The sequence below is a fragment of the Amia ocellicauda genome, chromosome 6, assembly GCF_036373705.1.
Source record: "Amia ocellicauda isolate fAmiCal2 chromosome 6, fAmiCal2.hap1, whole genome shotgun sequence".
NCBI lineage: Eukaryota > Metazoa > Chordata > Actinopteri > Amiiformes > Amiidae > Amia > Amia ocellicauda.
The window spans coordinates 17666904-17693779 of NC_089855.1; the positions used below are offsets into that span (position 1 = coordinate 17666904).

Consider the following 26876-nt stretch of genomic DNA (forward strand, 5'->3'; position numbering starts at 1 on the left):
CACTGCAAAGTTCAGGTAATAATATCTGGCAACAACAATAGTCACTTGAATGATAGCACAGCTCTGTTTCATTCCAAAATTACATTTCATTTTAACTTCTGTGATATATATAAAAAGGAGCTTGCCCTACTCTATATTTAGTATGGGGCTGTTGACATTCATTCCTGTATGTTTGGGCAGGTGAGAATATGTTGAATATGTAGTAGGGCTTGAAATCTCTTGGTAGAAAAATGCACACTGACTCTAGAGTCAACTGGCTGAACTTAGTGTACACAGATCCAATAGACCCACTTGATGTTTTTGGGAAGTTTTACTTGAGAGGGGAATCCTCTGGATTATATTGAGCACCTATCTGAGGTTATCCTGGGATTATTCCTAGGATTAAATGCTCCTTAAATCTTGGTGCTGCAAATTAAATAGAAGAGCACTCTACTTCCCACAGGATGCAGGATGACCAAACAACACTTTCCTACTGGTGGTCAGAAGAAAATGTCAAATGTCACACTCTTCTAGCTTTGCCTTGGGGAACAAACATGAAGAGTTGTTGATTAATGGAAGGAGAGTCTGCATAGCTTCTTCTCACTAAAGATTTAAATACAGTACATTTGATACATTGCATATAATCCTTATAATACTTAGTGGGTAAATACACCCCCTTTGTGGCACAGGACTGAAAATAACATAGAATCTGTTCACACTGTTTTGTTTGTTCACACTGAACATATTCTTAACTCTGCGCCTCTTTGGCACCAGCGGACTGTTGCTCTGCATTGCTTATCTGATGTAGTGCATTTATTTATTTATTTACCCTTGTGTTTATTTAAGCTAACAACTTTTCGTAAACAAGATATTTCATTATATTTGAAGTCGTGCTTGCTCTCAGGCCTTGGGTGTCTGCCTGTGTGGAGTTTGCATGTTCTCCCCATGTCCACGTGGGTTTTCTCTAGGTGCTCCAGTTTCCTCCAATGTCCTAAATAAATGCTGCTTAGGTTGATTGGCTTCTGTAAAACTGCCTGGAAGTCATGTGGGTGTGATGTGTGTGTGTCTGTGCTGCCCTGTGATAAACTGGAATCTCTTCCAGGGTGTACACTGCCTTGTGCCACTATGCCTGCCGAATTTGTTTCTGGCTCACCATGACCCGGATGAAGCAGTTGATGAAAATGTATATATATATATATATGAATGAATAAATAAATAAATAAATACTGAGGATCAATATAGGCTCGTGGTGATGATGATGATATAATATGAAGAACAAATGAAGGCTGGACAAAAGAATCGTAAAATGGATCCCAAAAGTTTAAAAAAGACCAAAAAGAAGACCATATAAGAGGTGGGAAGATGTAATTCTGACCTGGAATAAAGACACGAAGTGGAAGTGTGTTTGCCTGCCTTCATCAAGCAGTAGATTGACAAAGGCTGATGGTGGTGATGATAATTATATATATAGTTCAGTATACTGGTGTAAATTAACTATACCTGTAAGAAATTCAAAATCCACTACTTTTTTATATTCCTTCGTTTAAATCAAGTCACCCTTTATATGAAATACAGCTCTGAGACTAAGAAAGGGAAAAAACAGAACTTCGTTACTGCTTTTTGATTTGCATATCTAATCGTGCATCATGAAACATGACCACAAGGTGTTAAGCATAATTTATAATGTTTCAGGTGTTTGTATTGTATTCAACATTAGACGCCTTTCCCGAGGTAATCATTTGTGGTACTATTTATTCATTTGTATCTGACTTTAGCAGGACTGAACCATTAGTGATGGTCTAATGCATTCGTCACCCTAACTACAGCAGTAAAATAAGAAAAATGATTACGATATTTCCTTAACTTGGTGCAATTTATTATAAAACTATATTTAAATTGTAGCATGCCCATACTATATGTTTGCTGTTGCAGGCTGTAGCTGGCAATAGTTCTGAATGGAGCACTATACAGGGTTACAGATATCGCAATATAATATTACATAACACAATGACATACAGGTTATGCCCCTTTTCTCAGTTATATATGCAATTTCTCTGACGGGTGGTTTATATTATTACGTAAGGATGCTGTAGCCATTTTGCGTTTGGGGTTGGGTAAAATTTTCTTAAAATAAATCAAACGTTTAGTGTGAACAATAGAGTAAACACGTCATATAGATAATCATTCCGAGAATATGGATAGGATACTGAACGCAGTTTGTCCTTAGGGCAGACCAAGCTGTATCTTTTTGTAGGTGTTTTAAAAAGCACTGCGACCTTCTGCTTCGTGCAATAGACCTCGATCGGCATTATCGGCAAGGATTCGTTTTTAAGATTAAAACAAATCCTATTCCAACATTTCAATAAAATGTTCGATCCAGATTGGATCCAGACTAATAATGGCTTGAATGCAAGTAGAAGATAAAAAGTTTTAGCAATACGTCACACATGTCAGATTTGGATCTAACTGACTGTTTTGCAGTGCACACATTCAATTGCACTGTACAGCAATGTGAAACGTGTGATTGCAGGTGTTATATATGTAATGAGCACAATTCCATATGCACTATCATTACATGTGCATTAAACATCACGTTTAAATGATGGATTACACGATCGCCCACCCCGTATAAACTCAGTGCTGCTGTGTTTGTACACTTTATTTAATGCATGCCTATATGTTCTTGAGATTGTTCTTATATTACATTCTATTATGATTATCATTGCTGCTGTTGCTATTATTTATAACCATCAATTGCAATACGTTTCATAATGTCTTGATCACACATTTCATAACACATTATGGGTCCTTCCGGCTATAAGAACAACATCTCTCCATACTGTTGCTGATAATAATGGTTATACAACCCTTTTGTCATTATATAAGCGTGACACATAACAGACCAATGGGCGCCTTTCTGCAGCACCATGTGATTGCTGCGCTGTTACACAGTCCGGGTCTGGGTGCTTTCAGAGGATGTCCTACAATACAACGACATGCAATATGAAGACAAAACACACAGATTTACAACTACACAAGTGCGTGTAAACCAACTTGTGTGACGGGATCTGGGCCAGCTCAGAGGAAACGGCCGACACCGGGACCAGGCTTCAACAGGGCTCGGCGGCGGGGACGTGTTGGACTGGGCTACGTGATCAGATGCAGATTGAGTAACTTGTTATACAAAAGGTGGTGAACTGGAACTGACGTCGGCTCATTTTTATGTTTGTTTCAAAGTGACATTTTTAGACGGAGGAATTGGGCTCGGGGTCGTCTGGGAAGTGAACATCACTCCAGCTCATTGTTTTTCACTTTTTGGTTCAGACCTGTGAGGTAACAATGCGAATGAATAAGGTCATTTTTTGTAACGACATTTAAAACATGTATTATTCATACTACTAATAATATTTTTAAAGAATTACATCCTCGACTTATCGCTAGTACACCGGCCTGGCTGCGGGGGACGTGCTCCGGCAGGGCTGCGGGCGGGCGACGCGCTGAGACCTGCGACATAGGGACACTTGCGCCCGGCGCTCCGGCTGCTGCTTCTCCTCACGGCAGTCCCTCGGCTTTATTCCCTTCATTGTCCATTGAACATGGCTACGAAAAGTCAGTCCATACAAGTACATAATATAGACGATTTACGAACTGTCGCCGAAGGACTTTCCTAGTTATACAAGTAGTATATGTAACCCCATTCTCTCTGGGATGAGGCCTACTTCAAACTGCTGGCATCGTCCCATTCCGGTTTTTGGAGAAGGGACATTCCAGTAGTTCACAGGACTCCTACAACCGTCGTCAGTTGTATAACTTTTTGTACTACCGTATTTCGGCCACTGTAGTGTTTTCCGGTTATACATACATGTATATATTCTTTAAACCAGTATATTTGACCAACACCATGGAGACTGGAAACCGACACCACTCGGAACAATTCATCCACGACCTCTCCCACCCCGGCGCTCTGGGCTTGTGCCCCGAGATGCTGGAAGTCGCGGAACAGGCCTGTCGGGCCGGAGATTATGATTTAGCGGCCGAAATATATGCCTCCCAACTGGCCGATCTCCAGCACCCCGACCGGGGACTGTGCCTCCGGAAAGGAGACGCTTTGGCTCGGGCAGGACGGATTGCGGAGGCGCTGGACTCCTACTGCACGGCGGCTAATCTCGGCAGGCTTCGCCCGGAGGAGCTGGGGCTGCTGGTGGAAAACATTGCTAAGACGCTTCGGGAGAAAGAACTGTCTAGTTTGCTGCGAAAGACTAACCCTAAAGAGGACCTCGTCAAAAGAGGGGGAAATAGGGACTTTGTTTACACGTCTAGCGGGCAAGGGGACCCGGAGCGCTTTACAGACCCCATCGGGGACGAGGAGGCGCTGGACATGTTCTCCTGCCCGCTGTGCAAATGCTTGCTGTCCGACCCCACCACGCTACAATGCGGACATACCTACTGCAAACGGTGCCTGGAGGACGACGCAGTCACTGAATGCATGGGCTGTAAATATAAAGTGAATAAAAAGGACGGACAGCTGTGCGCCATCGGCTTTAGAGTGAATGTCATCCTTTGCCATTTATTAGAGAAGTGGTTCGACTCGGAGAGTAAAGCTAGGAAGTTGTGGCTGGAAGGCGAAAGTCTGTGGAAAAAGCAAGACATTCAGGCTGCCTTGGAGAAGTACAACGAAGCGGTAGAGCTAGGTAAGAAGGGGTTAATTGCTTTACATGGTGTTTTTTAAATATATAATCCACTGTGGGTGGGCTATTAAGTGTGGCAGTTTATTTTGATCTTTGTTCCGGTTACGGCACGGTAGACTGATTGACCTACTTTCCTTCCCCGGTATTTATGTCGCCGGTGGAGGCGCTGTAGAAGACAGACCTAATGTGCCCCCCTTGGAGCTTATTTAGAAATAAAACTATCATATCACTATCTATTAATATGATTTGGAAGGAGAATAGACACTAGACTCCATTCTGTGCAATAACAGTCCTGTTTATCCTGCCGGTCTTGTTATAAAATACTCTGGTGTTTCCTTGCTACCAATGATGTCATGGGTGTAGCAGTTGGATTACATATGTGAATGATCATACTGTAATGCTTGACGTTGCCTGTGATGTATCTCCAGAAGACTGCTGACTGATCTCCTTGCCCAGTATAAAACAGTTTACTTTAAAAATGAATCAATCTGGTTCAACAAACTAGCTGAGAAATAAAATCTAAAATGGCAATTTCTCTCTCTCTCTCTCTCTCTCTCTCTCTCTCTCTCTCTCTCTCTCTCTATCTATCTATAATATATATGTATACATTTAAAAATTGGTTTGTTATATGCTATTACACTATTGCAGCCATGAAACAGCACTTTAAATTTGAATGATATTGTAAACCAGTGTATCATACATGGATATTAGTAAAATACTTATTTGGATAAGAGGGAGGGAGGGTAGATCATGCTGTATTTCAGGCTTGCTGTGTGTTTATAATATTTATTTATAATATTGAAGTGGTACTTAAAATAGCCTAGTAAAGCACTGAATAGCTTGACCCAGTTGATATTTAAATGAAATAACCATATATTTATTCGTCCTTAGAACATTGTATACAGATTTGTGTTAACACAGGCACACTATTTTGGCACACAGTCACTGTATCATATTAAAAAAAAAAATGATAGAACAGTTTCCTCGAGTCTAGAGAAATTATAGTATGACACAATATATTGGTCCATCTGTCCAGTGAGCAAACAGTCAAGTGCTAAATAAACATTACTGGCATAGCATGTGTTGCTTATCATAATTGGTTCAAATGAATCATAAGGACATAAGGGGCCAAGGGTTTTAATGGGGCAAAATCTAAGTCTTGAAATTGGTTCTTGTGTAAATCACAAAACAATTGAAAGACAGTTGAAATCTGATTATTGTTCTAGTTTCTTGTACACAGGGTTTGAGGACCTAGATCCAATCTGATTTTTTTTTATCTGCCCAAACCCCAAGGTGCTCTTTAGTTTGTCAAATAGCTTTCTTATGATCTCTGAGTGTTATTGCTAAATACATTAATGAATGTTTTATTGTGTGAGACTTCTCCTGCATAGGTTTTGGTCTAAAGACTGAATTGGCAGAATACATTGCTCTGTTAGTACCGAAGCCTCTTTGTTACTCTCCACCATAACACCATCATTTCCTTCTGGCACTTGTTTGAGGAAAACAAAGGAGAGAGTGTTAGCATTGCCCCCTCCCACTCCTTGAACTTCATGGGCTGTACTATGTAAGACTTTCAATTTACCTGCCAAACTTGGAAGAAAAATCCTATTTGCTTCAAATGAACTCTTAAGGCGTTTAATTTGTTTTAGGTAAACATAGCTTAAACCATTTAATCATAAACTCACGTTTCTCTTGAGATTTTAAAATGTAAAGCACTGTTCTGATATGAAGCAGCAGCATTTGGCCCTAAAACCAACCACCTCAGCCAGCATACATTTTTCATGTTGAGCAGAGTAAGTAAAGCATGGAAGTGCATTAATTTAGCTGGCTGTGTGAGGCACACCTACCTAAATGCTTACATAACCAAAATTGGGAGCTCCTGCCAGGTCACACAGATATGTAGGCCTAATGTTAAGGCCAGTGTCAACAGGGAGTTTGGGAGATTAAAGTGAGTGTATGGGGAAAGCAGGATTCAGGTTAAATGACTATGACCGCAAAGGCCTGAGGACTGTTTTTTGAGGCCAGGAGCATTTTCTTTTTTATTCTCAGCTTTATAGAGGATTCTGACTTCCATTCCATTTCCATTCCCATTCCCAATATTAATCCTTGACCTGACATATTTGGGCTTGTTTCTATCTAAACTATATCTTCTACTACCAAAAAAAAAATCTTGAGCTGGGAATTATTCTGGATAATTCTTCATTTGATGCACAATATTCAGTCAGTATTCATAATACTCATTTTACTTTGGCAAAAATCATTAGATTTACCATGCTAAAATGTTTTTCAGAAACAGAAGCTTCATGTCTATTGACACATTGACACAACCCTAAATAACAATAATACTCTTAACTCAGCCAAAAGTATTTTGCCTTTTCAAAAAATGATAGTTTCAGATGCCTTATAAAGCAGTTGAAAGCATTCATTTAAAGGCAGACTGCAGCCACATACCTGCAGAGTTAGTAATCCAGTTCAGATGTAGGTTAATGCTGTTTTCAACATTGTGCTGTTTCCAAAAAGAAAAGAAACCTAAAAAGACATCTAAAGATTTACATGAACAGTTCACACAGTCGGAGTTAAATCTAAAATTAGTTGTGTTAAGAAACAATTTGTGGTAGACAGGAAATTAGTATGTTTTTACTTTAGCCAAGTCATCAACATTACCTGGTGGGATTGACCTCTTTGCCAATGAGATGTGAATTGATGGGCTCTGACCTGGTTATTCAACGGAAGTTAAAAAGTAAAAATAACAAAAGCTGCTTTTCATATATCAGCTGCTTAATGTACTTTTGGAAATAAAATATAAAGAATTAGAGATGATTTTACACTGTGCCCTTGTCGTTCAAAACCTGAGAAGGGTGTTTGTAGTAGGCTTTATCTTGGAGATATCTCAACACAGTGAATGCTTCTGCCATTTAAGATTAGCCTGTATGTTTTGAGATGCTGTTTGCTTTTAACTGTCAGACATGAAATATGCTAATTTCACCATAATGCATTATAACTGGCAGTTGAAACTATTTATAAATATCAGAAGATCTTGATAATTGTCAGTTGTTCTTATTCAGTTGTGATCATGGTTTGGAGGTTTTGGTTCTGTTGTTGTTTAACTCAATAATATTATTATTATTATTATTATTATTATTATTATTATTATGGATCTTAATCTGGATCTTGCTCTTTAGCCGGCAAGGCCTATAAATGTGAGTTCCATTACTTACCCTCCAACCACAGTTTTATATATTTCTCTATCTGTTGAATTAGGTCTCAATTGTCAGTATCTTTAGACATGAGGATTTGCATTAGAATCTTTTTTTCAGACATTTTAAATCATATTGATTTACCAACTGATTTTATTTGAATATTACTAATCCACACTAACTAATGATTGGATCAATATTTTTTGTTTTATTAGATCTTTATTTAGTACAATTGATGTGTATATGTTAACCCTTTAGGCCTCAGATAACTATATGTATATTGTTACTAACAAATGGTCTTTGAATGTTTACAGCTCCTGCTGACTATCTATTAATGGGACAGCGTACTGAACTCCAAATAGACCTGAAAAATTATAATCAAGCTATTCAAGATGGGGACAACACCTGCAGACTTAAACCACTCTGGCCCAAGGTACAAAAACCTGTATATTATATGAAAAGTGGTAGCTCTGGAAAAAATTGAGACCTGCAAATTTTTCTTCAATTAGCATATCTACCTGTATGGCAGCCATTCCATTCCATTCATATTTTTATTCGGAATTTGGGAGAAATGTTGTCAGTAGTTTATCGAATAAAACAAAAATGTTCATTTTACCCAAACACATACCTATAAATAGTAAAACCAGAGAAACTGATAATTTTTTCCAGAGCTGTATATGTACTTTAGTGAGAGTATTGGCGCAAAATATTTGCTATGGTGAATAGAGTTATGCGTAGCCTTGACAGAACAGATTTCTTTACACATCTTATGCTCTGGTGGTAAAAATAAATAAATACACTAAATTAGTACATGCAAGAGTGACCATGAAACAACATATGTCTTGCAATGTGAAACTTCACCCGTTAGTACTGAACTGTTAGTCTCTCCAGATGGCTGCATTTATCAGACAGTGCTCTAATTGCCAGTTACGCATTGTTTGTGTTTGTAATTCGGTATTTCCAATTCTGTTATCAAACAGAATCTAATTCTCAGTACATTAATAAATATTATACATGAAGGGTTTTGCGAGCAGTTACTGATTTTTACATGCGTTTGCTCCATAACCCTTACAAAGCAAGCATGTGGTGTATGCACATTAACTTCAATCACATTATTTTATGGTAAACTATCAATTTAAGTTTATATTAAATTAAGAATTTACATAATGATAAGACATTGAAAAGACAAATTCCAGCTTCAGTGCAATTTAAACATGCCACACATCAGACTGATACAATCATGTAGAATGCATTAGTTCATTCATGAAGATTGATGTCATTGAAAAGTACTTACATGATTGACTTGGAGGGAAATTCAACAATGACAGTATTGTCCATGCTATGTGTATATTAAATGTTATGAGAGCACAGTGAGTTCAAAACAAGTAATGCATACATTATTCAATGGACCTTCAAATGTGATGTCTAGTGCACTTTTGTAGCCTAATGTAATATAATGGAATGGAATGGAAGTTGGCCCCTAAGTGTTTCCTACTAAGTGAAGACTAACCACTGTACTTAATTTGCTTTGCATCCTCTGTTTTCTGAATCTCTTTTGAGTTGTAAATCATCTTAAAATGTTCAGTTATACTAAAAGCAAGCCGGTTTGGTAATACAGGTTTGATTGAATTTAGTTAAGAGGACAGAATACGATGGCATGTGAACTAATGTCATGGCTGAATGAAACAATCTCAGTTATCCTCATTTGGTCATGATTTACTGATCCTTTTCCTCTTTGTTCAATGTACAGGCGCACTACTTGAGAGCATCTGCACTAACTAAGGCTGGCAGGATGGAGGAGGCTTTACAAGAGTATTTCTTCTGTATTGCATTGAGGCCCGACTGGAGTTTAGTAAAACTGGAAGCCCAGAAGGTAAAGATCCCTGTGTGATGGTGATTGTACCCTGCTCAATCTCTCATCTCCCTTCCCCTTGCACAGCTCAATATTTACTCGACTCGTCTACTATACACCAGTAGGTCAGATGTACAAAATGTCCACCTGAAATCTTAACTCGGGTATTAGTCTGATCAGTACCTTCTTGCTGCTTGATGTAGCGCTCTATCTTCAGCCACACTTATTCAATTTTAAATAGTTTCTGCCGTGGGCGGTTCTGTGTGGCAGAGAGGATATTATATTAATGTTGTGGGTGGTATGTTACTACAACAGATCTGACTCATACTCTACTGAGGTTGAGAGTCGTACTTCAATCAAGAGCCTTCAGCAAAGAAGAGCGAAATATAATGGATGTCTTATGTTTATAAAATGGTGTCATAGAAATGATACGATACTCGATCTCCTGACTCCCCTTTCTTCCCTCTTGGTCCCTGCAGATCCTGAGCGAGATGTTCTCTTCAGTATTCGAGAATGACAGTCTGCCAGCTCCCCTGCGGCCTCAGCCACTGTCCACTCACCTGAAGCCCTCACTGCTCAGCTCCATTCACTCACCGCTGACACACGACAGTCAGAGAGCAGGTTCCTCCAAGGTACGGTCTGACCTTTAGCACAGGGATACATGTGTAGATGTGCGTGGGAAGAGGAACTTGCATTTGTTACACTGTGTAGATATATTTGTGTGTCTGTGTTTTTATCATGTATTTATTGTTTTTGTTCCCCCTTTCCTACAGGACTCGGTATTAAATATAACCAAGAGCGGGCCTTGTGACAGCAATGTTTTCAGCGGTGTTAAACCTATGAAGTCGCCTAAGTCGCTGACTGAACATGAATTCTCCTTTGGGGATAGAAAGACCCTGAACCTTGTCCTCTCCAGTCTTCCTGGCCCGAGCCTCAAGAGGAAATGCCTTAGTGACCCTTCCAGTGTTGGCCCCCCCAGCAAACTTTTAAAAGAAGGTGTGGATTTCCAGTCCTCTCTTGACACATTTTGTCTACCTTTGTGTGTCTTTTGAGACCAAATATTACTATATATGTAGAATTATTTATACTAGATTCTGCAAAGTTAGCGTGCAGGTGGGAGAAGATTTAGCGCTGTGCCAGGGTGTTGTATGGGTATGTTGATTAGAGAGCTGGGAGATTAGTTACACTATTAGTGTGCGGTTTGAAAGTACAAAGAAGGAGAGATTGATTAGAATTAAGGGTGCAATGCTTAAAATTCAAGGTAGAAAAGTGAACAGGAAGACATTCATTGATGACCACTACTTTTAAGTAGCTTTGTATTTCTTTCAAATATTTTTAAAAAGTGTATATGATAGAGCAGCTTCATTTCTGGACTCCTACTGCAGTTTCAACAAAAAATGTAACTTAAGAAAAACAACTTGCTTTGATAATCACTGAACATTCTGTATTTGTTAGCTGCAATGCATATAGTGATAAATGTGCAACTGGAGTTTTGGAGAAAAAAAATGTGATTATAATTGCATGAATCATAAAAAAAGTATACATATCCACTTAATGTTTTACATTCTTGTGTGTGTGTAAACTAAATATCATTGTATGGTTTAAATCAGGTGGGGACTGCTTACCTCAGAAACCCGCTGCTTGTAATGGATGGAGGGAAGTTTCTGCTTCGCTTGTTGACAGCTCAGACATGGAATGCTCTCTCTGCATGAGGTACTAACTCTTTTTTTATTCATTTATTCTGTTACCTATAGTAGTCATGTTGATCTTAGAGGGATACACCCAGCCACAGCACTGTGTTTTGATCTCTGGTAGTTCAAACCCTGTAACCATCCTTTTGATATCACGGGCTAAGCTACAGTAGACGCTGAGCTAGCATGGAGCTGGTGACCTTTTCCTGTAATGATGAATTAAGCCAAGGTCTCCCAGGACAAATAACTGTTTAGATCATTGAAAGCCACACGAGGCCACCTGCTCCGAACAAAATAAACCGGACCTTATCTTTATCTTGTGACTAACATTCCCAGACATCTGTGAGAAGCATTGTATTTACAGTGTATTCTTTCTCACTCGCAGGCTATTTTATGAGCCAGTCGCAACTCCCTGCGGACACACCTTTTGCCTGAAGTGTCTGGAGCGTTGCCTTGACCATAACCACAACTGCCCTCTGTGCAAAGAGAACCTATCAGAGGTAGGACACCAGAACCAATATTACAACTTTCATTTCAATACAGTGACTGTGGGATCGACGTCTCAAATCAGGTGTTACGGTAGTGTGATGTCTGAGCCACACCTTCCTCTTTTTGATCTCTGAAGTAATTTTTCTCATTGCAGTATATGGCTACCAGAGTGTACAACAAAACCTTGCTATTGGAAGAGGTGCTCCTCCGCTACCTGTCTGAGGAACTGTTGGAGAGGAAGAAAGTTCACGAGGAGGAGCTGAAGGAGCTATCAAAGTAAGCAGGAGATCTTAGTGGAATCCCCATATTGGTGTTTTACTGCTGTGGCTTCTCAACAAATTGGATTGATTGCTAGACATAATGTATATTGCCTATCTTCTACGTGGGGTTTTAATTGTCAGAATCAAAGAATAACCGTACGTTTCCCTGGTTCTCTTGATTAGACAAGACTTACTATTCACAACCCCATTTTTGTGCTGTATTCAGTGAAATAAATACATGGATTGCAGCAGGACTTCCCAGAGATGATCTCTGTCCTTTTGTTTTTTGTAATTTAGCAGCAGCTGGGGATATTTGTGCTCTGGGGAAACATTTTTTAAAAAGGGGTAACCCAGAAGTTGGTCACTAAAAAGCAGAAAATGTAACCTTCCACCCCTATACGTGTGCACATTTAAATGATGTATGTTGTGTAAATTACTAAACTTGCAGAGTTTAATGCATCTTATTTCCCTTTTCAGCTTGAATAAGGAAGTGCCCATCTTTGTGTGCACCATGGCATTTCCCACCATCCCCTGCCCCCTGCACGTCTTTGAGCCAAGGTACCGGCTCATGATCCGCAGATCCATGGAGACTGGAACCAAGCAGTTTGGGATGTGCATTGCAGACGAGCTTAAAGGGTGAGCATCTTTTGTGGTAACATTGTACAGATTTCAGCTACTTTAGTCATAAAATATAGGTCCAGTAATACAAACAAGGGGACAAGTGGTGTATGTGTACGAGTAGAATAGAAATCCCTGAGTCTAAAAGGGGAACGTAGCTGCTAAAGCCCCCTTCTATCATTGGGCTGAAATTCAATGTTTTTTTTCAATTTTGTAGGTTTGCAGACTATGGCTGTATGTTAGAGGTCAGAGACGTTAAATTCTTCCCAGACGGCCGCTCAGTAGTGGACACCATCGGCGTGTCCAGGTTTAAAGTTCTAAGCCACGGCCAGAGGGACGGTTACAACACTGCGAAGATAGAATACCTGGAAGACAAAAAGGTATCTATTGTTCTTTGTTACCCCGACCCTTGATAGGTCGAACGATTAGGCAGCGTTTTCTGAAGCTTTGTTAATGTCGGCAAAGTGTGACCTCGACTTTTCTCCGCTCAGGTGGAGGGAGAGGAATACACTGAGCTGGTGCGGCTGCATGACTCCGTGTACGATCAGGCTGTGGCCTGGTTCACCTCCCTCAAAGAGAACATGAAGAACCAGATTCTAAGCCACTTTGGATCCATGCCTGGAAAACAGTCTGATCCTCAGGTAAGAAACTGACCAATACCTTTATGATTTGTGTTCTGATTGAAGTGTGTTGGCTAGAGTTGCGTTTCCTCAAAACTTGCAGATGAGAAGTGTACACGGCCAGCAAAGTGTGTAACTAGCAAAGCACATAGCACAGTGTTTGTGGGTTGGGTAGTAAGATTGTAAATGTCTTGTTTCCTCTGTCCAGGCCAGTCCCAGTGGACCTGCGTGGTGCTGGTGGCTCCTGGCGGTTCTGCCCTTGGAGAACAGAGCTCAGCTGACCATACTGGCCATGACATCTCTCAAGGAGCGCCTGATTGCTATAAGACGTGTGCTGATCTTCGTGACCCGCAAAAGAGCTCGATGACCACAGTGCACCTCAGGGATACTCATTTCGAACTGTGGAAGGGCCACCCATTGGAGAAAACTAGAAGGGTTCACAAGCGTTTGTTTTTATTTATCCACCAGCAAAAGATGCACTCCCAACTCCTTGTACTCTCTACTAATTGAGTATCTGTCTTGCTTCCCAAGGTGGTAATAAGCCATCGCTGGGAACGCAACTCCAAATTATATATTCCAGTGGAGTAACGGCAAATCATAATTTGAGTGAAAAACTGTCACAGAGATGCGGTGGTCCTCCCTGCTGAACTGGAAATGTGGGGGATTTTTGTTTTGGAATGCACAATTACCCTTTTTTAAAATCCCCTGAGCGTGGGGTGCATCTTGTGGAAGGCTTAATCTATTCTTATTCTGTAGCTTTATTTGCAAAAAAATTCATATTTCAGTCTGTGCCTGATCACCCTGACAAATCTGAGCCATTGTCCTGTTAAATATTGACATTCAAAACAAGCTATCACTTAATTGTCAAAATGTTCTTCCAACTATTTTGACTTACTGAAGCTCTAATATGCCTCAGATGTCTTAACTTGGCACGCATAAGGTTAAGAGTGATCCATTTGTCTACATTGTAAATTTGTAAAAATGCCAAAAATGTATAATTCCAAGAACTAGAATGTAGGTGTCCTTAGTTTTGTTTTTTCTGGTTGTTTTCCCAATACATTCAGATCTATACCCACATATACTTAAAATATCATCTGTTCTGTGAAGTATGTTATACACTGAGGTTTATCCCAGAGTAGGCACTTCAGATAATACTTGATCAACAGTTTACATTAGCTATACATCACATTGATTGTTAAAGCCTTTTGAAGACACCGCCTTTGTTCACCTTCAGTGGGTAGCTTTAGACAGAAGGATCTAATTTAAGACAGTGACATTTCACCTCATCTTCGGTGGTTGTAAACTCACATGTGCTGCACCTGCCCCCTATATCTTAATATACTGAACTGTTATTACAGAAACTTTTAAACTTGTTCACCAATCGTAACAATGACATTGGACTGATCCCGGTGAGGTTAGATTTTTTTTTTGTGAGGGAGGGGGATGTTTAAGGTGCAAGTTTACTGGTAATCCTTTGACTTTGAAGCAGCACTAAGCTGATTTATGCTACATGAACTAATCTGTAATGGAAGCGAACAATCTCCCAAAGAAGAGAAACAAACTGACAAAGGTTACACTGACCTTGGGCTGCCAAGAGAAGTGTTTTATTGAGGTTGATAGTCCTTCTATTGTTTGGTTTTAATGAAAAACCATTAAATCAGTTTCAAGTATTTTTATCTTAGAAAGACACTGTGTGAGTAGCAGTCCATAACACGCCCCTCCTTACTCGTACTAATAAAACACAGCGAAGACAAATTAAGCGGCAGCCTCAGGTTTGTGAAGGCTGGCCATATTCTCTCCCATAGGGCTGTTTAGTTTAATGGCTGCCATATTAAATTGAGTATTTGTTTTAGAATATGCTCTTGGGGAGTTCCAAATTAACATTGGTCCCTAAAATGCTTTGAAAAAATTTTAAAGGAGCTGGCAACATACATTGTTATGAGTATTACTTTTATTTTGTATGTACTTATAAAAAGCATCCTCAAGAGTGATGCAAAGATTAGTTCCCTAAAAGGCTTTAAAATATTTTTCTCTTGAGACATTAACTTTAATAACCTGGAAAGTTATATAATATGTGCCAAGTACAGCTAAAATCATAAACTGGTAGTCTTTAAAATAAGTACACTGAAAATACCAACTTGAATTTGATGTACTGAAAAGCATTTGTAAGACTAAAACTTTTGTAAGATGAAAAAGCTGATTTTCCAGGTTGTGTGGTAATTTGTTCATTTTAAACCATATGAATGGCTGTATCACTCAGCGTCCCGGGCATTTTGGAAGGAAAGCTGTCTTAAGCACTGTTGAGTTAACTTTGTGTAATGTTATGAAGTGCTCTGTTCACTAGTAGTAGATCTCATTAAGTTTAAACAAACTTAGTGGGCTGTTCATATAATTGATAATACTGCTTCAACACATAGTATCAGCCAGAATTAAAGAATGTTACAGTTATCTAGATTCTGTATTGGTTAAGTATTTAACATTGCAATTATTTTATTTACTCAAACAATTACACGTGTGAAATGGAGGATGAAGCCTGGATTACTGTTATTGTAAGAAGGGCAGCTGGTGTGAAGTTGAACTCCTATTCTATACATTGAGGTTTCGTATGTTGTGATTGAATTAATGTGAATGATCTAAGTGTTTCTGTTAGCTTCAAGGACCCATGCAAAGAATCAATGTACAATTGAGGCCTTTAAATGTTTTCTGTAAGACTTTTTCTACTTTCAATTTACTGTATTTTCTGAGTATATACTTAACTCATCCACTGTGTTAGCCAATTCTTGTCTAGGGTTATCACAAAAATGCTGCATTTATCACTTAATGTATATTTGTATGATAAGAGAAGTATATTTAACTTATGTTGTATTTGAAATAAAAGACACAAAATATATAGTCTGTATGAGAATATGAAGATCTTTAATATTGCAAATTTCACTTTTCATTTACCCACTACAGAGCAAAGCCACTTGTAAGACATGGCAGCCAAAGCAGACCCAGACTGCACAAAAATCTGCTTTAAACTAAGCTGTTGTATATATGTGTGTTAAAATAGTTTGTGTCGGAAAAGGTCACACAAAGCTAGTACAAATGCTATTATTCACTTAAAATATGCCCTCATAAATAGTGGTTCTCAATCATGCAGTATCTATCTTTCTACTATATTTGACTCTCAATGAGAATGCTTGCTCCCAGGAGCAGTGCTTTCAGTTTGAGATCAGACTCTTGTGGGAACTGCACTGAGAGCACATCGCCAAAGCCACCCTGAATGTGTCCGAAGTACTGCCCTGCGATCATGCCCAGTTTGGTTTTGCAGCTCCTGTCCAAGATCTAAAGAAGAAATAGGAACAATGAGTTTCTAAACTTTTAGCAACATCTTCATTTTAGCAACATCAACTTTATAGAAGAGGCTGGGTGGTGGTTAAGATCAAGACAAGTACATTTTAAATGCATAGTTCTGTAACATAGAAATATACAAATTACAGGTTAGGAGGAGGTATGGATCAGCAGGGTGTATTTTTTCAGTGATGTCACACTCGCGATTTTGACACTAAGAGCATTAATAAGGACAATCATAAGGCTACTTACTTTAGTCATCTTCTATAAATATAGATTTTAAATCTAAATATTTGCTAAATCTGTCATGTTGGTGTGAATAACCATCTCTGATGAGGAATTTTTGTGAATGCTTCACATTAACAGACACTTGAGTCAAGTGGGCTTTTCCAGTATGCACTTGATGTTTTCATATTTAAGGCTGGAGGGCCATTATTCCTCTGCCCTAGATATCTAAATGAGCAGCACACAGATGAATGATCAAGGGGCTGGGAATCTGTATCCATGCTGTTAAAGATCATCATTGTAATTTTAGCCTCGTGACAGCCGTGTAACCCCTGAGGTGTGGCCTGCAGTGAACAGAAAACATTCGTGCACACAGTTCACTTCACCTCGCTGTCCCAGACTCACCTCAAAGTCCCATCCAGCCCGGCAGCAGTGAGCCAGAGGGGGGCCCGTAATCTTCAGCACCGCCTCGCCCTTTGCATCCTTTATCAGGTAGCGTGGGCCACAGGGGTGGGACGTCTCCTTCACAAAGCCCACAACTACCCCGGGGGGAGCCTGGACTTCCATCTGACAAACAGGATTACAGGAGAGCAAAGAAGGCACAGCCCGGGGTTTAGCTCCCGGAGAGATCAGATGGATTATTCCCTTTAGCACTCGGCTCATGATTACAGAGCTCAGGAAACTTTCACTTCCCGGTCACGGCAGGATTGTGTTTTCATAATATTAGACATGAACAGCCGTGTCCAAAAGAACACCTGGGAAATTGCACATGTACACAGTAATGTACCTTCTAATCACTGGAACAGAGCTTGAAACACTGGCTCTGGCTTTACATCCACCACACCACTCCCATCGAGCTCAGCATCCTGCCTAATGCTGAGCGGGGAGAGGAGAATGTGAGCTCAATACAAACCTCAGTGCAACTCCCTACTAAAGTGACCGTAACAAGATGATGGTAAACCAGCAGTACCATAGTCCTGCTCACCTCTCGCACATCCCAGGGGAAGCAGTAGAGAGACCACATGAACGGCTGGCTCAGGTGGATGACCTCCTTGGCGCTGCGATCGTAGATCTCCATTTCGAAGGCCTGCCGATGCCCGCGGAAGGGTTGACTGCGGTAGTCCGTCTTCTGAAGGGCACAGTACATCATCTGACCGAGGGTGTTTTTAATCTGAAACTTCTCTGTGCAGGGCAGGGCATCAAACTCTATGTGAAACATGATGGGCAAAAAAATTATAAACAAAGCCATGAGGAAAGATAACCAGTTTAAAAATATTATAATCTTTATAGTTTCCTTCTTTTATTTTTAAGTGTTTCATGGGTTTTATTTTTCCCTTGTTTTCTATGAACTGTATACCCGGATACTAACCTTCCAACAGCTCTCTCTGTGGATGCAGAAGAACTTGGTCTACCTGCAAGACAAACCGTAATCTTCAATTGATTCAATTATTTGGACCTGAATGTTAAACCTGCCTCTCAGCCATTGTTACCTTCCCATACAAGCCCTATTCAGGTTTTCATAATTGTGAGTGCTTGTAAAAAGCATGTCTTTCAAGAATATCTTAATATGTACAACTAGGGATGGCTCTCTTAACTATCCTGATAAACAGAATGAATTAACAGTTATGTTCTTTTGAAACAGTTTGCTTGTATTTCTGCCACAAAAACATTTAATATAAAATAGAAGCAGCTAATTTGATACAGGGTACAGCTACAGTAAATTAAAAAGATAATCATTGCTACAGTGGTCTTACTTTATTATTATTCTTAATTTAGCAGATGCCCTCATCAAGGCAGACAAGAAGAGAAAGTACTCCCCAACAATTAACGTATTAAGAAAAAGGACAAAATTGGTGGGTGTGCCTTTTTCAGATTATGTATTCATGGAATAACATTCAATTCAAGCAGATATGTAAAACATCTAATTTTAGTTGTTGCATTAACCATATTTTATATATATATTATATATAGTATGTTTTGCTGAAAGGGTTGCCATTTCACTATCTGGTGTCCGATATACTGTTGCTATGCAATCTACTGAAAGATATCTCTGAAAGAAACTGTCTTGGCAGCTTCTGTCCATTTGATGGCACTGCTAAGGTGAACGGTATGTATTCATATTACAAGGAGCAGGCAGGTGTCTCCCTGGCAGGCGAGCGCCGAGCCAATCTCTACTGTGGACTGGGACTGCGCTCTGTCAGCTGCTCACGTGCAGCAGGATGTATAGATACATGAGGAGCATAATGTCTACACTATATTTTCAACACAAATTAGGGCTGGGAAACTAAGCATTTAAATTGCAAATTAATCTCACATTTTCACTTTATATACAAGTGTCACAGTAGCAGAAAGGGTGTAAAATAATCAAGGAAATCCTTATTCAAAATCAAATCTTGTTTTAATAATTCCAGCAATTCCAGCAATCCAGTACAAAATTCTCATACAAAAAAAAGTTGCCATAGGCAAGACTTTTCTGCTCCTTCATTATAAAATGGTCCCTTGTCAATGCAGTTAGATCATCATTTAAAGAAATTCTTCACTGCATCTTATAGACTTTTAAAGGCATGGGCACAATATAGGAACTAAATTCATAGTACAGGGACCCTCCCACAATTACAACGTAATGTGCCCTAGCACTCCTGTTGCGTAGAGTGCATCCCTACACTGAAATACAGCTTGCCCTATAACACAAGTTGCACTAAGGGAGGGGGGGTACCCCCTTACACAGTACACTTCTCTAAAAGACCCTCAACCCCGAGTTTAAGGAGAAAAAAAAAAAACTGAAAATCATAAGAACAAACTGGGGATCCTAACAGAAGCAGTGTTATGCTCCCCCCTCCCACTGGTGAACTGTGCCCCACTAACCTGACATGACATACACACAAGGAAAACCAAACAAAGATACCTGCTCACTCACTCGCACGCACGCACACTCTCTCCCTTACTTAGTGGTTGGCCTCCCCCCAACCCAAATTACCTTTACTTCCCTTCCCTACACACAACAAAACAGTCCTTCTAAAGAGGAATCAGTTCTGCAGTTGGGGGCTGCGGTCTTTAAGCACAGGAACCCCCCGCTGGCAAGACCAAGTTGCCCAGCAAGTCCTGGAGCACCACAGCGGTCAGAGTGTGGCCCCTGCAGTTCATCCTCGGGTGCCTCGTCGCCATGGGGCTACAGGGATGGGCGGAGACACTGTGGCCACTCCTCTCCCTGCTGAAACATGTCCCCAAACCAGGAGCTACCCCTGTGATGCCCCTAGAGTATCGGGGTTGCACCCAGAGGGAGTTCACCCTCTCCAGTGGTCGTCTTGCAGGAGGACCATGGTAGCTCTGACCTCTGTTCCCTGGGGCACAGCCCGTCTGTGGGGCCCTCCTTACATAGTGGGCTAGAGTCCCGGCCTTGACACGGACCCAACCAGTCACCCAGACTTAAGTGCCATTCTGCTGCAGCGGGTCTTTCCCCAGTTAGAGTAAAGTGCGGCAGCCTCATGCCCCCTTCAGCTCAGTCGCATGCCATCAGGAAGTGTTCAGGAAGTGCCAACCCCCCTGCTGGTAGTTCACCTATCCCCACACTTTCACCCAACATGTCACGCGTAACTAGGGCCCAACCGATAAATCACAGCATCGATATTGGCCTTCTATAGAAATAAATCGGTATAGGCACATATTCCTCCAATAATGCACACATACATTTTCTCAGAAAAACACTGCTTAAACATTTTTTCAAAATTACCATAAAATCCTGTGTCAGAATTCAGACAAATACATACATGTTTTTGGTTTTACAGCCATTAATACATTTACCATTGTCTTTTTTCATATACATAAACAGTTATGGCGCTATATATTTTTTTTTCTATAACCTCCTGACTCCACTGTGATTCTCAGCACAGCAGCACCACACACACTACTGAACACCATGATGAAACTGATACTCACCCATTGAGAAACATAGTGCTTGTAAACCAGTAAAAGTGGGGGTTTACTAAAACCCTCTAAACCAATAGAAAAGTATTTTTGAAAGCACTGCTGCATTTGAGTATCCATGCTTTTGGTTAGTGTTTATTCTCATCATGACTGAAGATAACCATATATGACAATGAAGCACATTTTCATTGAAAAGTACATTAAAATAAAATTGCTTTTCAAAATTAATAATGGTAAGAAAAATGAAGAAATTACATGAAATGTTGAAGATGTTGACTGGATATCAGCAAACTCCAAATGACAAGCAATCTCGTATCACAGTGAAAACTAAAGAATGACAGTGAAAGAACATCTCTCACACAATTTTGGATAAAAAACTATACACTATATTTATAAAATACATTGTGTGTTTTGGTGATGATTTGTATTGCAATACTTTTAACATGCATAGTAAATAAGTTTCACTTTTGAGGGCATTTTTAAATACATGTACAAAAAAAAAAAAAAATTGGAGCTCCCTCTTGGGAGAAAGAGAAGTGTGCTTCCTGCGCTATAACCTGCCACTGTTGGATCGGCAGTATTGAGCACTTAGCAGGACTTGTTAACCTAAGGAGAACCTGACATGTGAAAATGCTAATATAAGCTAGACCAGCCCTTAATCTTATTATTTGTTCTAAGGTATAGAAAATGCATATTATGATTGGTTTCCTTTTTTCTCCCTTATTCTAGATTGATTTTTTAAAATGTTTGATGTGATTATGATAAAAACAAATGTTAAATTTTATTATTCATATTTATCACTTTTTCAGAGCAAAATTTGAGGGATCCATGCTAGAAAATGTCGGTTATGCATGCTAACCAAGTCAATAGCAGCAGATCTAAATTGGTAATCTGAAAATTTTGCTCCCCAATTATCAGTATCGGACCCAAAAAAAACTGAATCGGTCGGGCTCTAAGCATAACCCAATCCATTATAAACAAACATGATAGTTCACCTATCCCCACACATGACAAACCTAACACCATGCATTTCATGTTTATAATGGATTATCAGGACTTCATTTAGCAGGGACCATCCTACAATGTGCCCTAGCACTCCTGTTGCATACAACATATCCCTACACCGATATGCAAGAGGGACTAGTCCCCAATAATTAATCATGTACAGCTTGCCCTATAACAACACACACCACACTAGTCAAGGGAGGGTACACCCCCCCTGTGATGCTACCATATAAATTACATAATGGTCACATACTGAATAACAGTGACACTGACCGACACACACAAACTAGTCATGGTAAGTTATGTTAGAGTATGCAGGTTAATATTAGTGTAAGTTTGTAAAATAAAATGGTTATAGTATAATTTAGGTTAGGAGTAGAATGCACCAGTAATATGTATAAGTAGGTTAGTAGCAGTAGTATATAAAGTAATATGTTAATGGTAATTAAATGTTTTAAGTTACAATACGGATTTTCAAGTTATTATTGATCATAGATTGGAAAAATCCCAAAGAGTAATTAAGCTCTTTTTACATCATAACCCTTTTATAACATGCAAATATGAGCAAAATAAGGAAAAGAAAGTGTGGTAGATGGCTGTTTAAAAGTATCAGAAGGGAGCAAATGTCATATGGACCATGGCTCAAATCTTAGGCTGGGACACTATGTCCCTTAAAAGAATAAAGTGTAGAGTGGTGTAGCATAGTAAAAATACAGTAAGGTGTAGTGTAGCATGGTAAACATTGTAATGTAGTTTCATATTGAAAATATATAAATATAGTGAGCTGTCCCCTACAACATTTTAATGACTGAGCCATGGCAAAAAGCCTGGATTTCAATTGGCTTTATTCATTAAATTAAAATCAGACTGATGGTTCATAGCTTGTTAGAAAGCAGGGGTCCAGAGCTCTCAATTATCATATAGTGCTCTATCCATTTCAAGTCTCTCTCTTAAAAGGCTTGTCGCCATCTTTATCCCAATTATGTATACCATATTACTGTTATAGCGTTAGATTTAATAAAACCATTTAGAATTGATTTTGCGTTTTGTAGCTATATTTGCAACCTATCCTAATCTTTCAAGAATACTAGCCAAAGGGTGTGTGGTACATTATACCCAAGCCGTCATGAGGCAGGCAGGCAGCAGACATAAGGAAACCCAGAGGACTGAGCCTGCTAAGAGAAGGCCTTAAATTTACAGTTTGAAAAGAAGGGGGCTGGGCACTGACAGTGGACCACACACTTGAGGAAAAGAAAAGGGAGCAAGAGCACCAGGGCCTATAGTAGGAGCAGGAGGCAGGAGTTAGCTACTCAATATAAACATATAAGCCACCAGGTGCTCGGGCACTGGGATGCATGCAAACCTGTAGGCTGTAACTATAGCATCAACAAGCCAGCGAGATGTTCGGACAGGGGCTGTTCCAGTGTCCACGCACCATGAGAGACAAACAGCTGGTCTGAAGCACAGTTTGCCCATGTGCAATACAGGTAGCACAATAGCACCCAGATAGGGCAGAGCAGGTGCAAATGGCTCTTCTTCTCAAATAAGAAGGGAGAAGGATGGAACACCAACTCCACTGGCCTGTTAACATGGAAGGGGCAGAGACATTTTGGAAGAACGGCAGGGTCAGGCCATAGTGTTACCCTGGAGCCTGTGAAGCTAGCCACCACCCAGCGCCGATGGTCACGTCATATGAAATGCCCGGAACCACAGCTGCAGGAGACCGGGTGATGGGGATTGGATAATAGTGGGGTTTCAGATGTTGAACAAATCACCCATTCAGAAGACCTGGTGCTGCGTGACCACTTTGAAATGCAACAACCTGGTGTCAGATTTTAAACCTCTACCTATATGAATTACTGTATGGCTAAATACATGTCCTATTTTGATCCGTTATCATCTACACTCATCTACACTTTGACCCCCTTTCGCCTTCAGAACTGCCTTAATTCTACGTGGCATTGATTCAACAAGGTGCTGAAAGCATTCTTTAGAAATGTTGGCCCATATTGATAGGATAGCATCTTGCAATTGATGGAGATTTGTGGGATGCACATCCAGGGCACGAAGCTCCCGTTCCACCACACCCCAAAGATGCTCTATTGGGTTGAGATCTGGTGACTGTGGGGGCCAGTTTAGTACAGTGAACTCATTGTCATGTTCAAGAAACCAATTTGAAATGATTCGACCTTTGTGACATGGTGCATTATCCTGCTGGAAGTAGCCATCAGAGGATGGGTACATGGTGGTCATAAAGGGATGGACATGGTCAGAAACAATGCTCAGGTAGGCCGTGGCATTTAAACGATGCCCAATTGGCACTAAGGGGCCTAAAGTGTGCCAAGAAAACATCCCCCACACCATTACACCACCACCACCAGCCTGCACAGTGGTAACAAGGCATGATGGATCCATGTTCTCATTCTGTTTACGCCAAATTCTGACTACCATCTGAATGTCTCAACAGAAATCGAGACTCATCAGACCAGGCAACATTTTTCCAGTCTTCAACTGTCCAATTTTGGTGAGCTTGTGCAAATTGTAGCCTCTTTTTCCTATTTGTAGTGGAGATGAGTGGTACCCGGTGGGGTCTTCTGCTGTTGTAGCCCATCCGCCTCAAGGTTGTACGTGTTGTGGCTTCACAAATGCTTTGCTGCATACCTCGGTTGTAACGAGTGGTTATTTCAGTCAAAGTTGCTCTTCTATCAGCTTGAATCAGTCGGCCCATTCTCCTCTGACCTCTAGCATCAACAAGGCATTTTCGCCCACAGGACTGCCGCATACTGGATGTTTTTCCCTTTTCACACCATTCTTTGTAAACCCTAGAAATGGTTGTGCGTGAAAATCCCAGTAACTGAGCAGATTGTGAAATACTCAGACCGGCCCGTCTGGCACCAACAACCATGCCACGCTCAAAATTGCTTAAATCACCTTTCTTTCCCATTCAGACATTCAGTGTGGAGTTCAGGAGATTGTCTTGACCAGGACCACACCCCTAAATGCATTGAAGCAACTGCCATGTGATTGGTTGATTAGATAATTGCATTAATGAGAAATTGAACAGGTGTTCCTAATAATCCTTTAGGTGAGTGTATATAATATTGTTGTATAACACATTTTATTATTTATAGATTAGGAAAGTGTAGGGAACTGCTGGGTTACATTAGGTCATTACCACAGAAAAGGGCGCACACATCCCTTAGAGCAGGGTTTGGCAACTGGCGGCCGCTAACTCAAATATTCCAAATGACACTTAGAACAGGGGATGTGCCAACTGACTGGAAGACAGCAAATGTCATACCAATCCACAAGAAAGGGGACAAAACTGAGCCAGGAAATTACAGACCAATCAGTCTCACCTGCATCACTTGTAAAATGTTGGAAAGAAATTAGACAGAAAATCGAGGAGCATCTTAATGAAAACCATATTATTGGAGATAGCCAACATGGGTTTAGACGAGGCAGATCATGTCTTAATTACTTATTAAACTTTTCTAACATGCAACTGCAGCTGTAAATCACATGAAAGCATATGATATGATATACTTAGATTTTCAAAAAGCTTTTGATAAGGTTCCACACCAAAGACTGATCCTCATATTGGAAGCTGTAGGCATTCAGGGTATGTATAGGTTGAACTGGTTGATGTATAGGAAACAGAGGGTGTCGATTAGAGGAGTTGCTTCTAACTGGAGTGAGGTTGTTCGTGAAGTTCCACAGGGATCAGTACAAGGGTCTTTGCTTTTTCTAATCTATTAATTAATCTGGTTTCAGAGAGAGTTAGCAAACTTGTCAAATTTGCAGACCATACTAAAATAGGTAGCTCATCAGATACAATCTCGGCAGCACAGGCTATTCAAAGGGACTTGGATAATATTCAGTTGTGAGCCAACACCTGGCAGATGAAATTCAATGTGGACAAGTGCAAGGTCTTACATGTAGGTAACAAAAATGTCCACTATAATTACACTATGGGAGGAATAGAACTAGATGAAGTAATGCATGAGAAAGGAGTCTACGTGGACTCCTCACCTAGGTCTTTCTCCATCCAAACAATGTGGGGAAGCAATAAAAAGGCAAACAATATTAGGGTATATTGTAAAAAATGTAGAATTGAGAACAAGGGCAGTGATGTTCAGACTGTACAATGCACTAGTTAGAGCTCATCTGGATACTGTGGACAGTTCTGGGCTCCACACTTCAAGAAAGATATCGCTGCTCTAGAGGCAGTTCAGAGGAGAGCAACCAGACTTATTCCAGGTCTGAAGGGAATGTCCTACTGAGAGACTGAGGGAACTGAACCTTTTCACCCTGGAACAGAGGAGACTATCTGGGGAGCTGATCCAAGTCTTCAAAATCATGAAAGGCATCGACCACATCAAACCAGAGCTTTTCCAAATCAGCAGGGACACATGCACCCGGGGACACAAATGGAAATTGGGCTGCAGGGCATTCAAGACTGAAAACAGGAGACACTTCTTCACACAGAGTCGTCACAATCTGGAACAAACTCCCCAAGCAATGTGGTTGAAGCTGAAAATTTGGGAACAATTTAAAAATAAACTGGATAGGATCCTTGGATCACTTAATTATTAATGGACACCAAACGAGTGGGATGTTTGTAAACTATGTTCTTGTATTCATTTCAAACAATTATCATAAATAATTAGGTGTAAATAACATTGTGAAAGATTGAGCCGACTCTACAACTCTACAAGGAACAGGAGGATGTGTGTTTATAAACAAGTCCCTATATTTTCTCAATCTTTTGGAAAGTATTTTAGTCAGGGATGTGTTGTGTTTCACAGATTTATTTATTTCACTTTTTTTTTTTTTGTGCCATGGATTCAGGCAAGTAGCCTATGTATTCAACACTTACTCAACTTACTCACTAATGTTGATACTAATTTTGTATTATAAATAGATTCACTCAAATTTACAAAACCTAAGACATACGTTTAATTGCATAAATGTATCTTATTGCATCTAAGTGTT

The 26876-nt window shown here is 40.0% G+C and overlaps 2 protein-coding genes across 2 annotated transcripts; one reads left to right on the forward strand and one right to left on the reverse strand.

Annotated features, from left to right (window-relative positions):
* The first annotated feature begins 2911 nt into the window (after nucleotides 1–2911).
* lonrf2 (LON peptidase N-terminal domain and ring finger 2) lies at nucleotides 2912–16284 on the forward strand. The gene is made up of 12 exons (XM_066706439.1): nucleotides 2912–4670; nucleotides 8179–8297; nucleotides 9615–9737; nucleotides 10196–10348; nucleotides 10490–10712; nucleotides 11327–11429; nucleotides 11793–11907; nucleotides 12051–12172; nucleotides 12634–12792; nucleotides 12992–13154; nucleotides 13266–13415; nucleotides 13603–16284. The coding sequence occupies exons 1-12, from the start codon at nucleotides 3842–3844 to the stop codon at nucleotides 13759–13761; spliced, it is 2418 nt and encodes an 805-aa protein (XP_066562536.1). The 5' UTR covers nucleotides 2912–3841; the 3' UTR covers nucleotides 13762–16284.
* A 48-nt stretch (nucleotides 16285–16332) lies between these two features.
* On the reverse strand, nucleotides 16333–20117 carry LOC136751838 (phospholipid scramblase 2-like). Its single transcript, XM_066707597.1, has 5 exons — nucleotides 20037–20117; nucleotides 18322–18364; nucleotides 17938–18158; nucleotides 17358–17519; nucleotides 16333–16721 (listed from the first exon to the last, which is right to left on the reverse strand). Exons 1-5 carry the CDS (start codon nucleotides 20115–20117, stop codon nucleotides 16551–16553), a joined length of 678 nt encoding a protein of 225 aa, XP_066563694.1. The 3' UTR covers nucleotides 16333–16550.
* Nucleotides 20118–26876: the final 6759 nt, after the last annotated feature.

Excerpts from the sequence above, each read along its gene's own strand:
- LOC136751838 (XM_066707597.1), bottom strand. The coding sequence starts at position 20,117 with ATGGCGACGAGGCACCCGAGGATGAACTGCAGGGGCCACACTCTGACC. Across the intron at positions 18,159-18,321 it reads ACAGAGAGAGCTGTTGGAAG|AGTTTGATGCCCTGCCCTGC; the intron begins GTTAGTATCCGG and ends TGTTTCACATAG. Across the intron at positions 16,722-17,357 it reads GGGCTGGATGGGACTTTGAG|ATCTTGGACAGGAGCTGCAA; the intron begins GTGAGTCTGGGA and ends TTTCTTCTTTAG.
- lonrf2 (XM_066706439.1), top strand. The coding sequence starts at position 3,842 with ATGTATATATTCTTTAAACCAGTATATTTGACCAACACCATGGAGACT. Across the intron at positions 11,430-11,792 it reads GAATGCTCTCTCTGCATGAG|GCTATTTTATGAGCCAGTCG; the intron begins GTACTAACTCTT and ends TCTCACTCGCAG. Across the intron at positions 12,173-12,633 it reads GAGCTGAAGGAGCTATCAAA|CTTGAATAAGGAAGTGCCCA; the intron begins GTAAGCAGGAGA and ends TTCCCTTTTCAG.